The 14,019-nt window shown below is 37.8% G+C and overlaps 1 protein-coding gene across 1 annotated transcript; it reads right to left on the reverse strand.

Annotated features, from left to right (window-relative positions):
• Positions 1-1,048: 1,048 nt before the first annotated feature.
• LOC7467056 (short-chain dehydrogenase TIC 32 B, chloroplastic) lies at positions 1,049-3,739 on the reverse strand. Its single transcript, XM_002299408.4, has 8 exons — positions 3,220-3,739; positions 2,857-3,088; positions 2,661-2,740; positions 2,414-2,573; positions 2,055-2,136; positions 1,821-1,908; positions 1,678-1,724; positions 1,049-1,569 (listed from the first exon to the last, which is right to left on the reverse strand). The coding sequence occupies exons 1-8, from the start codon at positions 3,341-3,343 to the stop codon at positions 1,339-1,341; spliced, it is 1,044 nt and encodes a 347-aa protein (XP_002299444.2). The 5' UTR covers positions 3,344-3,739; the 3' UTR covers positions 1,049-1,338.
• Between the last annotated feature and the right edge of the window lie 10,280 nt (positions 3,740-14,019).

Genomic DNA, 14,019 nt, shown 5'->3' on the forward strand with positions numbered 1-14,019 from the left:
AATATGCTTAATTTATAATATTTTATTTGATTTACTTTTAGGGTTGTTGCTTTGGCAGGGTGTGCGACCTCTTTCAATGTCATCATGCAACCTTTCGCAATGACTTTAAAATATCTCAATGAGCTCTTTCTGGTAGTGGGTTGATGTCCATGGTAGAGCAACAGTGAGACTTTGACGACCTTTTCTTTGTTATTCTCTTGAGTATGATATTGGTGACTCATCTTTTATAATTGATTATTGACAATTTTTTTTGTTTGATTATTAAATTAAATGGGTTTATTGTATTCAATCAGGTCAATGACCCGAGTCTTATATTTTTCTTGCTTATTTAAAAGCACTACTAGCATCTAAACATATTTTTTTATGTTAAAAATTGTGGTGAAGCGCAACCCGCCAATCTAGGTTTACTCAAGTCACTTTTTTAGATTTTTTTTAATTGATTTTTTTTCTAGCCTTCAATTTTTGGTTGATTAGAATTGGAATTCATGTTTTGAGTTTTATAAGGTTATCACAGTCTCATACCCTGAATTGCAGGCTAACCATGGTTGGTTTAGGTCGAGTTAATGTATCGTTATCTCAATATATTTTTTTGTAAAAAAACATATCGTTTAATATGTCATCATCTCAATATTATAAAAATATTTTGTCCAGTATGTATCGGATTTCTAATTTCATAATATTTTTATAAATTTGAAAAAAATATATAACTCGTAACGTAATGCTAGCAAAGAATTAGTCTAATCTACAACATCAAATTTTGACATTGTTTAACTCACACTCGATCCAAAATATTAGTTTCCAGAAGGCTTCGAAGCACTTTTGTTTTCCAATCAAAACCCCATTTATTAGCATAAACTCTTTTTTTTTTTAGTTTAACGTGGGTGTCCGGGTCAGTTTGCACGCACCTCGACTAATCCCACGGGCCCTGAAGTTAACGACCATGTAAACCTCCAGTGGCCATCATATGAGCAACCACAGGGCTCGAACCTGAGACCACAACTCCACTCCATGATAATCTTGTATAATTGTAGCAGAGCCAAACAAAACATTTAGCATTGTTTAAAGCAAAATTAACTCGTTAAACAACTAACAAAAGAAAAACATCACTACAACACGTACGACCACTAAGAATATCATAAACCTTAAGTACATATAATATTTAAAGTAGTATAATGTCTAAGCATCTATGCCATATACTAATTAATTTAAATACTCTAATTAAGCTGTATACATTTTTGTATGATATGTCTCTAGCTTTTATCCACCAGTTCTCTAAACTTGTTGGTTCTTCCTCTTCTTCTCTGTCCCTAACGATCTTGCTTTTTCTTTTCTTTTCTTTTATTTGAATTGTTTTATTGATATATCATAATCTAAGGTACTAGTGAGTGGGTCAAAAACTGCTTTTGAGCCTCTAGAAACCATGATTTCCGAGGCAGTCCATAATCGAGCAGCTTCCGTTGAGTTGGATCCCAATTTGGACGTTGAGGCTTCATTGCAATCCGAAAAGTACTTTCCAGTCACATTTACTAGCCTCGGATGTGTTGCCACATAGCATGTTGTCGCAGCAGCCTACAAGAACAACCCACTAACAATTTAATTTTTTCAATCAAAATTTATATATTATTCAAAAAATATACATGTAATCTAAGCTCAAATGGTACAAATTATGTTAGTTACCTGAGGAATTGTTTTCAAGAGCTTGGAAGTCAAGAAAAATGCCATATCTGCATTTTTAGAAATGAAAACAAGTTAAATTTATTAGATGGTTCATATTTTTCATTTAAATCTTAAAATAGAAAAATTGATCCTTTCTTACATACCTGTGACTATGCCTTCTCGTTCTCTAGTGAGTCTAGTTCTTACAACTCCTGGATGAACACAATTCACAGTCACGTTGGCCTCCATTTGCTGCATTAATTGATATATATCAATTAATCCAGGTCCAATATATATATAAAATCAGAGCAAAAAGAGAACAACAAATATCACTTTTTTCTCTGATCAGCTTTAAATTAAATTAAACTATATATTTAAATAGGATCATGAATGACAACCTTCAGTCTCTGAGCAAGCTCCTTGGTGTGCAAAACATTAGCGAGCTTCGAGAGAGCATATGCACGTGTAGGATCGAAATCACTGTATATAGATCATAAAAAAAAACCAATAAACTAAAGGTCAACCAAGATATATGCGTATAGTTTATAAATACTGGCTTTGTATGTAGATTAAATTTATTTATTTTTTCCAGCCAAATAATTAATATTTTTACTCATTTTGCTAAACGAATTTTAAGTTTTTTATATATATATATATATATATGTGTGTGTGTGTGTGTGTGTGTAATTATATACATATGCATATATATATATATATATATTTGATTTTAGGGGGGGGAATAGTTTTAGTTTCTTACCGTAATTTGTTTCGGGATATTTGGCCAAGATATCGGATCGGATCGCCTGAAAACCAATTGTAAATACTCGATGAGACATTCACTATTCTGCCTTGAATCCCAGTTGTTTTTGCTGTTTCAATCATCTTCTTCAATAACAATTTTGTCAATAAAAAGTGACCTGAAAAGATTCCATCAAGGCCAGAATTTGAGTTTTTGGTCATTCATATTTATTTTTCCTTGCATAGTTTAATATATTATTAATTACCTAGAAAATTAGTAGCGAAGGTCATCTCTATCCCATCTTCAGAGATTGCATGCTCGTGCGCAAACTTTCCAGCATTATTTCTGATAAAGAAAGAGACAGATTAAACCCAAGAAAGTAACAATAAAATTTTCATTGCTACCTTTCTTCACTTTCTCATCAACCAAACAAACAAGGAAAAAAATGTTTATCTTCTTACATGAGGAGATTGAGAGGCAAGTCGAAGGACTCAAACTCTGAAACAAAGTTTCGAACAGAGTTGAGAGAGCTAAGATCAAGCCCCATAACAATGATCTCCGTATCCGGATTCTCTGATATAATTCTTGCCTTGGCATCTTCGGCGGCTTTCAGGCTCCTAGCCGGCAACACCAGCCTCGCACCTCTCTTCGCCAGCACTCTTGCCGTCTCCGCTCCTATCCCGGATGTGGCACCTAAGAAAATAAGCACCAAAAACCATTTTTTTCACGACTCTTCACGCAAAATCTTCAAGTCTGAGAGTGCTTTGCATCCGTACGTGGTTTCGAGCCTCTTTTTTAAAATAATAAACAAAATACAAACTCACCAGTGATGATGGCCGTTATGGAATGCAGATCGCCGCAGTTTTCAGTTACTTGCTCGCCGGTGGACTTAGAGCCATAGCCACTTGCTCCGGCTGAGCCGGTGAGGTACTTCAAACTTTCAAACATTTCGAGATTATTTTTTTTTTGCCTGTAAGGTACGGATAGTGTTTTTGTTGTTTAATTTTGTTTCACTTGAGCCTACGACGTTAGTTAAGGATCGAATCAAGAAACAAAAAAGCAAAGTACATGCTCGCTTTGCAGTTTTGTAGTTACTAGAGATTGGTAATAACAAAAAAGCATGGAGATTTGTCAGATTTTGCAGCCTACGCCGCTTTGCATTTACTGAAGAAAGAGATGATGGTGCTAAAGGTTGGTAATGGTGATAAAGGGAGATGGTAACCGGATCAAAGCAGAGGATCGGAGGGGATTTTATAATGGCTGTAGTAAGAGAGGAGGATCATGTATTTGTCATTGATTCTTGATGGAGATAATTTTTTGTTTTGCATGATTGAGGGTTTAGTGATTGTTAATTATTGGGCCTGCCCACCTTAAAAAAAATAAATCTACTTTTTTTTTTTTTTTAAACTCTAATTAGATGGACAAGATTGATTCTCTGTGTATCATAAATTTATAATTGGAAAAGAAATAACGCACTCTTTTTGTTTTTTATAGATGTTACTGACATGTTAAAGAAATTTCTGGTTATTTCACAGCCCAGGCATGCACGAACCAATTAGGAAGGAAATCGAGATCGAAGAAAAATTACTTGCAAGTGGGGGTAAGAGATCGGGAATTGACCGGCTTTCTTGGTCGGAGAAGCGAGTAAAGCTTTTTTTTCTTTAAAATTAATGGTGTTTCTCCCGGCAGCAACAGAGAAAAACGAGTGATATGTTACCTTGTTGCGCGGCAATGAATAGAGGATGACGTTTTGGTTTGTGTGGTTGTGAGATTGGATAAATTACTGTTTTTTTAAATGAATTTATTTTAATTATTTTTTATTTTAAATGAATTTTTTTATGTTTCAGATTATATTGATTTACTGATATTAAAATAATTTTAAAAAAATAATCTACAAATTAAGCATGCCATTTGAGATAATTGGGAAAGTGACCGTGCTCGGCAATCAGCTAAAAAGTAATCTGATCTTGATATAACATGGCAAACCGCATGGAATTAAAACTAAAAACAATTAAGAAAAATGAAGGATTAAACTAGTTCGGAAGTCGTGTTGTTTTGTGGATGGAAAGTAGTCGGCGATTAATTGAAGGAGACACGTAATAGTAATAATAAAATGCTGGCACGAAGGTGGAGGTGGAGACCGGAATGGATAGTCAAAAGGAAAACGCACGTGAGGTGGAAGGGTTCTTCCAAGTTTGAGCAGATCGGTCAATCCTACGGCCTCGAATCTGGCATTTCCTCGGGATGTAAAGTTACCCCAGTCAATCATTCTTCTTTCTTTATTTTGCCCTTCCTCATCTTGCCCCATTTCTTGTTAAGCTCAGCTTCTTTCTTTTTTAAAAAATTATCTTTTTTAGTTTTAAATTATTATTTATTAGTGTTTTTGGATGACTAACTGATGTGAAGAATAAATTTTAAAAAATTATTTTAATATATTTTTTTAAAAATTGTTCTGCATTTATATTTGTTTCTTAAATATATTACATAACTACGTTGTAATTGCTACATCCTTGATAAAATAATTTCTTTACATTCTCTATTTGTATACAAAACCAAAACAATAATATAAAAAAATAATTAATTTATTATATGGATCAACTCGAGCATTAACAATCAAATGACCGATAAAGTATTGTTTTTATTGATTTCTCATCAGAAGATTACAGACATTTTCTTGATCTATATTAGTCAAAGAACAATAGAAATCATTTGAATGGTGGATGTAATAATGCCTTATATATTATTGCTCCAAACCTACACTATAGAGCTATAAACTACAAATATGAGATTAAGATTATGATTATGATTAATAATGGGCAAAAGAGAGAATGAATTGTTATGGACCTGTCTGTAGTTTCAAGAAAAGTGGGTTAGGACCTTTCCGAGCCAAAAGGTTTTTGAAAACTTCAGCTTTTTAGAGCACTTGTACAGTACCCGTGCCCTCTGGCCGGGCCCTGTGACATCATATTCCTCCTCCATATCTCTTTATTTTATTATTGCTAGTGTTTTTTTTTTTATCACCATGCTCGGTTTTGCCAGAACTCTCCTCTTTGAAGTTGATAAAGCCACATGTTCTTGCATTTGTGTTGAAAAAACCTTCAATTTGCCCCCCCCCCCCTCGTGATGATATATTCATGGCAGCTTTAATATTTCAATTTGATATTCAATACTCAAAAAAAATATCTGGAAAATACTCATTTCATTTATAAGGTATTATTCGTTTCTCAATTAATCATAAAACAATTCATAGCATCCAATATTTCTTATTTGGGTTTTCTCTTTAAGATGATCACAATTTTTTAATAAAAATATATATTTTTTAATTTTTATATCAGATTTAGTTTCATTTAATTTTTATATCAATGTTTTTCTCATTCTTTTAATTTCTATGTATTTATTTTTAATTCTTTTTTCTAATTGAATCTTGAATTTAATTTCATCCTCCAACATTTTGATTTCAAATTATTTTTATATCAAATTTAGTCATTATTTTTTTAATTGTTATTTATTTTGTTTTGGATCGTTTTGTTTTGTGATTGCATTTTTTTTTTAATTTTATCCTTAAATATTTTGATGATCTGAAATTTTGTTTTGTTATTTTTAGGGTTTGCATTCTATGGTGTTAGTCTCGGGCACATGATCAGGGTCACGAGTTTTAAAGGTTAACACAAGTTGATTTAAGTTTTTTTATTTAGATCCTTTTTAAATTATTATTTTTTCAATTTCATCCTTCAACATTTGATTTATTGAGAATTGATCTTTTTACTCTCTTTTTTCAATCTCCTTTCAATGAGGTTATCTCAATTTTATGTTCATGGTCGTGAAATTAACATATTAATTAGGGTTGACTCAAGTCTTTTTTTTTTAAATTTTATTTTTCAATTTCACCCTTCAACAATGAGTTATTTGATGATTGAGTTTCATAGTTTTATTCAATTTTCTTCCAAAACGGTCACCTTATTATCATGACTAGGTCATAGATTTGAATTAGTTTATTTATTGTTATTGTATTTTTGTTCATATTATTTAAATTAATCAAGCTTATGAGTATCCTTTTTTTTATGTTGAAAAAAATTAAGTCACACAGCATAGTGTGACCTCTCTATCCAGTTTCTCTACTAAAAGACTCATGTTTAGTAGTTAAAAACCAAAATGAATAATACAATTTGTTATGTTTAAATATTCGTTTCTTATTTTTTTTTGTTATTTTTTATATTTTTATGTGAAAATAATAATTATAGATATTTGTTGGATTTATTATACTTAGATTAAAAAACTTCAAGTGGAAACACTGTTCGTATAAATGATAAACCGCCTCAAGTTTTTTTAGATACTCAATTTCAAACTAAAACATGTATTCAACCTTTTTTTCTCTCTAATAAATAGTATATTTATCTCAATTTTCCAACTTAATTTTTAATTAAAATTAATAAATTTATTATTATTTATTAATATATATAATTCTCGGATTTATTTTACTTAGTTGACATATAAAAGGTTAGACTTCATAAAAGTTACTCGAAAAACAACTCAAGCATGGAATGCTTTACACGTTCATAGACAACCAAAAAAATGGCAGGCATTTCTCTCAATTTAGTACAATTCACCGAAAGGGATAAGGTGGGAAAACCAATATGTAGGCCTTCCTCATCAAATTTTTCCAGCTGGTATGGGGCAATGGATCTATCAATATGTCCGAAATTAAAAGACCTAGACAGCATGCAGCTTATGGCATTACCCTACATAAATGGCATAACAAAATGCAAAAAGGATCGATTAATGGCAATATATACTCCATCGATACCCCCAAGAATTAGAAAGATACATGGAATATTAATTATACAATGAACTGTGGGACGTCGTGACTCCAAATAAATGCAGTAACAAAGCTTTCATTTTTTATATACAAAACGCTTTCTATATTGGTGGTGGTGGTGGTGGCTTTTTCAGGGCAAAGTACACATTTTTTTTTCTCTCTTCAAAGGAGCACATAACATGGCAGAGATAGCCAGTATTGATCACTTAACCTTAGATTCCACCTTGGATTCAGAGACTGGATGCATATTGCAGTAAGTACTGGCATCAAGATAAGATCGGTCCTAATTCTATTTTGTTTATAGCCTTCAAAACTTGCTAGTAAAAGATGCTCATAGAGAGAAAGTCGCGCCTCTTATCTTAATTTCTTGGTATTATTCTTTAATATTCATAGTATTCTTTGATTGTTTTTTAATTACAAGTCCATTCTGTGATTAAATTCATTTTAATATTGTTGGTTTTTTAGAATTATATATACATGCATGTTCGTGAATCATTATAATCTTGAAATTCAAACTATTAGATCCATCAATATTATTTTCTCAAAAACCCGAAAGAAAATTGTATTTGAAGGAGGTTTTTATGAGGCTAAGTTCTAGTTCGTGTATTGAAAAGTGAACAAATTTAGTGAAATTTAATTAGCATTTAATTACCAACGATATTATCATGTACATACGCAAGTAAAAAAGGGTTTTTGTTAACAAGCATTTAGTCAAGTCCAGTGTGGAATCTACTATTTTTAAGGAACGCATTTTTTCAATTTTCTGCTACATATATAATTTTCTTTTGCCATGAATCAGCAATCTATATATATATATATATATATATATATATAGAGAGAGAGAGAGAGAGTTGAAATAGACCTCCTCAGATTAGACCTAGTAGCCAAAAAGTTGATTTCATTTGGATTTGCCCCCAATATCAGATCAAGTCTTGGATTTTGTATATGATTGTGTTAATTATTCAGAACATGGCTCTCTTTTTTCTCTCATGAAGGTGTTGTTAGCCAACCCTCTTTGACTATTATTATTAAGAGATGCACAGCGAAAGGGAGAGAATCCCTAACGAGGACTTAAATTTATAAAGTGGCATAGCGCATCTCTGGTCATTACTTCCCACTCACTCTTTTCTTAATCTAAATTAGTTTTAATCCATGAAGGCTCATACGAAATGGTGACATTATATATAACACAACCATTCTCCAATGATTGCCAATTTGCACTCTTTTTGTGTGGGGTGCCCCGAATCTTAAAGGGTCCCTTCCCTTAAAATTAGGGCTAGAGTTTCCAGTCTCTCAATCTAAATTAATCCTGGCTTGATGAGACTAATCATCTCTCCACCTTCTTGATTAGAATATAACCCTTTATTTTGTTAATAGTTTTCTTATAAGACAAGGTTGTCACTTTGTCAATTCACACCATCCATCATTTTTTAATGAAGTTGTAAGATGCATTATTCCATCCGGCCTCAACCGAACCCACAGAAAGGTGAAGAGAAACGAAACAAAATGTTAGTATTCAAGTGATGAAGATAAGAGAGAGGGAGCAAAAGAAAGAAACCAATGAAAGCAGCTAGGTTTTTTCAGCTGTAAGCTACCTGGCTTTGCCAGTTTCATTCAAAAGAAACACAGGAAGAAGACAAGTCGAGACTTGTTCCTGGATAAAAGAAATATCACCCTCGAGAAATCATGATTGAACGCATTCTTGTTCTTTAATTCATGATATCATGCAGCCCTTTGGGCTAAGTCTCGATGAGTTGGGCTTTATGCCTTTCAACTCCGACTGAAACCTTTTTTAGTGGGAATGAGGATCATGCTCCGCTCAAGAAGAAGAAGAAGAAGAAGAAGAAGAAGATATTCTTTTTGCTCAAGTGCATGATTATTTAGGGAGTGAATTATTCAAGCGCCTAACTCAAACGGGATCACAAATTGGAATCCAGACTGATACCTTGTGGATTCCTTATCTTTCATGCATGATTTGTGGTGGGGTTATAAAACACTGCATTGAGTTCTAGCTAGGCTCTCTCTTGTCCTAATTATCCCAGAAAACAAACAACACGTCTTGGTGTCACTAGAAAATAGGCTTTAAACTACATTATTGTTCCTCTTATCATTAAGAAGATCTACCAATGGCTAAGAAAAAGAAGTGGGATATATGAAAAGACCCACCACCACCCACTACACAGGCCCTAGCTATCTTTTGTGTGAATATAATATATATGAGATTAATAATTACATGGTTAATCTTTTTTCTTCAGTTCCTTGGTTAAGATGTTGACATATACTGATTAAGTATTATGCAACTAACTCCACCAGCTTTGGAGCATTATTGTGTTATCATCATAAAAAATATATGGCTTTCAATCACTGCTACTTCTGTATGATTCATAACCTTCTCTCTTGATAGTTATATTCAATTACTTAACACAAAGTGAGACATGCTATAGGATCCAAAAAAAATCTCCCCCCAATTACCTATTGGATGCTACATGCATTGTATTCTAGCTCAGCTTTTCATTTATAAATATATTAAAATAATATATTTTTTTAAAATTTATTTTAAATATTAGTATGTCACAGTGTCAAAAGTGCACGAGGTGCACGCTTCGGCAGGCTGGCCAAAACAAGGCCTAAGGGTGCTGGCAGCCATGCCATCAGTGGGAGAAATCGTCAGCGCAGATTTATGCGGCTGTAGGTTCGTCAAAGGGAAAATCGGCAGCGCAGATTGTTGACGAACATGGGCTGGACGAGGGTCTGTCCAAGCCAAGCAGGAAAACTCGTCAGGGGGATAGGCTGACGAGAATTGGGGCTATCGCAGAATTCGGCAGCGTAGACAGGGGCAGCCTGCACGCAGATGCGAATTCGGCAGCGCAGAGATTGGTAGCACGCATATGCGAATTCGGCAGCGCATTGGCAGCCTGCCCGCAGATGCGGACTCGGCAGCGCGCAACAACTTGTGCAAGTCAGGGGCTCGACTTGGCACGATCTAAACTTGGGCGAAGGATTGTCCAAGGCATGGGTTAAAGAGCTCTAGGCGCTGGGACGCGCCAACGAAGGCACACTGCCTAGAATTCGGCAGCGATGGATCACGGCAGCCTTGCATAGGCAGAGATGAATTCGGCAGGCAGCGTGCAATGGTCTATGCGAGTCTTTGAGCTTGCGACTTGGCATGGACGTGGGGGCTTAGATGATGGACCTTCTAAGTCAGCAGCTGACGCAGCAGAAGCTGGCAGCTGGGGCTGCCAAGTAGACAGCCAGGAAATGGGGGAAGTGGCAGCTTCATGGGAAGCAGAACGTGGGAGCATAACTGGGGTGCTGTCCGGGCCACTATGTCCTGAAAACATGGAATCATGGGTGGAGGGGCCAGATAATGGAGGACAAAGTGCTTCACCAACCCACTAAGGATAATGGGGAAGGTAGTGCTCCACTAGGTCCCGAAAATGGGGGATAATGGGGAGGAGCCTTTGCAGCTCCTTTGCTTGTCTATAAATACAAGATGCAGCTCTTGTTTGAGAAGAGGCATTCGGGTGGGGAATGTCCAGAATGTAAGAGCATTCAGTTGGGAATGTTCAGCATGTAGAACACTAGTTAGAGGTAGCTTAGTGTAGCATGTAATCTTTGTGCATAGCACACATACGGATTTGTGTATAGTTTCCTTTGTGTATGAGATTAATAAAGGTTGGGAAAGAGTTCCTGTAAAGCTTGTTGTGCACTATGATTCTTATCCTTGCTTGTGTATTCCGCTTGCTTAGTTATTAGGCAAACACGAGTGAGATTGGCGAGGGAAGGCTGAGTCTAGCGAGGGACTAGGCTGCCGCACGGGTTTGTTCGCATAGCGAAAAATAACCCCGTGACAATTGGTATCAGAGCTAATTGGTATCAGAGCGCGGTTGCTTTCGTGGCAGGATGACGAGAAGAATTCTGTGGCCAAATCAACGGACTGATTTGGGAGAGCTACTGCTTCTGCCGATGGAGAAGCAGATTTCAGCGCAATGATCAGCGACGAGAATGCTGATGTTTCTCGGGACAAATCGAAGGGACTGATTTGGGAGGAACATTGCTGCTGCCGATGGACTGGCAGAAACTTTGGAGCAAGAGCGCAATATGCGTTCATGACGAAACGATGGGCTGTTTCGTAGCACAGATGATGGGCTGTTCTGTGGGGGCAACTCGAAGGGCGGATTTGTTCCAAGCCATTTGAGGAAAAACTTGCTAGCGTTTTGGGCAGTGTTGGTGTTCAAAAGGCCTGCGGTGTTTTGGGAGTTTAACTACTCCATGGGCGATGCAAAGTGATGATGAAGGGATCAGCTCAAAATGGGTGCTGATTCGGCCATTGAAACTGTCAGGTGGACTGGCAGACTTGAGAGCAGGGGCCAGCAGAGGGGCTGCTGGGCGCTTCTGTATTTTCGTCAAAGCCTTAAGGGAAGGATGGGGCGAGACAGAAGAAGAAGCAAGTCAATGCGGAGAGCCTAAACTTGTTGCTGCTGATGATGGACAGTCAGACGAAAAGGCAAATCGGTAAGGGTTCGAAACTGAAACTTGTATTGTTGTTCTCTTGCGATGGAAATTACTTTGTGCAAGATTGTTGCCCAAAGGAGGGGAAACCTTGATGTTGTCATTGTGGAAGATGGTGTTTGAGATTAGGCATACGTAAACCTTATACGTTTGCTAGATGACCGTGATGGAATTCAGTCATCATGAGCCAGCATATCGGGGTGGATGCGGTCTGGCCTTACTTGCTGCCTTGGTGGCAGAACTTAGGGATTGTTGTGCATCTCAAGAAAGGAATGTTCAGGGAGATGAATGTTCGGGGAGGTGGAAGCAAAATCCAGAGAAGACCAAGTTGAGGACAGACGAATCTACGAGGATTTGTTGTGGCTTTGCTGCCTTTGTGGAGGCAGAATTGATGTCTTCGGTGGAGACCTTGATGATGGACAGTTCAAGGCGAAGAAGACAGAACAGTGGCTGAGATAGACTTTAGTCACGCTGAGACCAGGATTGGAGGCGTTACAGAGGAGGCAGTACCGTGGGGGTGTGTCTCAAGGGGTCTGCACGTTGTCGAGAGACAGACTGGGTGACGGATTCGGCAGCCGATCCAGTGAGCTTGGCGTGGAAGCCAAAATCGTCGACGAAGATGATTTTGTGTGCTGTCTTGGAATCAGTATGAATGGCTATTCTGTGCATTGCGATGGCTTGCAGTGATGGAAGCAGAATGCTAATGACCTTTGTTGGGACAAAGTGTTGTGAGTTTTCGGCAGACGAAACATGCAGAAAAGGTGGAAAACAGTAGGGGCTGTTTTGCGTCAGCGAAAACTTGTGTGATTGACGGAGTTTCTAGGGCATGACAGTAGCGCATGGGGAACCAGGTCAGACGAAACTTGATGCTGGGATGCTATGTTTTGTACTATGGCAGGTTAGAGATGGACTTAGAGGGACTTGCCGAAAGACTTCGACAGGAGATGGAGTTGATCAACGAAACTGAGTTGGTGCTAGGTTCAACAGCACTGTCTCATTCTTATTTCTTGCAGGTGGAGAACCAAAAAGGGCTGACGGCAATGGGAAGTCAGAAGCCAAGGGCAAGGAAAAGGTTTCGGAATCATGTTTGGGCTGTTTTATTTGTGAAGGGAAGCACTTCACAAGGGACTGCCCGTTGAAGAGCACAGCTGAGTGCTACTTCCGTGGAGAAGGATGGAGAAGGAACGGCATACGTAAATCCTATACGTGTGCTCAACACTAAGTAAAGAGTTAGTGTGAAGGGGCCAGCGTAGTTGATGAAGACTTAGGCGTGGCCAAACTGCCTTGTGCGAGGCAGATTCGGGGGAGTTTCATAACTTTGACGATGGACAGATCATGGTTTAACTCTAGGCGTGAGAATGCGCCAACGAAGAACACACTGCATAGGATTCGGCAGCGATGAACAGCAGCAGCCTTGCATGGGCAGAGGTGAATTCGGCAGGATGTGTTGGTTGCGGAGAAGCGAGACAAGTAAGCAATATTGGTAATACTTGCAGTTTTGGGGCACGCAGAATGGTTGGAGAACTAGATGTTTGTATGGGAGCTCATGTGGTTCTTCGAAGTGATTTTGTGTGGATGTATTTTGTGAAGGAAGGGACGGATTCCTTGGGTGCTAGGCGTGGCATCTAAACTTTGCGAAAACATGCTTGCGAGTATGATGTGTTTGACATTTGTGGAAAACTAACGAGCCAAAACAGAATGTGTCACAGCTTGGTTTTTTGAAACAGGTTGACAAAGATTCAGACGGAATTTGTTGTTGAATGTGGGAAAAGCTAAGAGGTTTCGTGCGAAGAAACATGGATTGTGACGAGGAACAGATGCGGTGCAAGGGTACTTCAAATCTGTCCGACGAGGGCGTCGGGTTCTTTTGGTGGGGGTGGTTTGTCACAGTGTCAAAAGTGCACGAGGTGCACGCTTCGGCAGGCTGGCCAAAACAAGGCCTAAGGGTGCTGGCAGCCATGCCATCAGTGGGAGAAATCGTCAGCGCAGATTTATGCGGCTGTAGGTTCGTCAAAGGGAAAATCGGCAGCGCAGATTGTTGACGAACATGGGCTGGACGAGGGTCTGTCCAAGCCAAGCAGGAAAACTCGTCAGGGGGATAGGCTGACGAGAATTGGGGCTATCGCAGAATTCGGCAGCGTAGACAGGGGCAGCCTGCACGCAGATGCGAATTCGGCAGCGCAGAGATTGGCAGCACGCATATGCGAATTCGGCAGCGCATTGGCAGCCTGCCCGCAGATGCGGACTCGGCAGCGCGCAACAACTTGTGCAAGTCAGGGGCTCGACTTGGCACGAT

Source organism: Populus trichocarpa, chromosome 1 (assembly GCF_000002775.5).
Source record: "Populus trichocarpa isolate Nisqually-1 chromosome 1, P.trichocarpa_v4.1, whole genome shotgun sequence".
Classification (NCBI taxonomy): Eukaryota; Viridiplantae; Streptophyta; class Magnoliopsida; order Malpighiales; family Salicaceae; genus Populus; species Populus trichocarpa.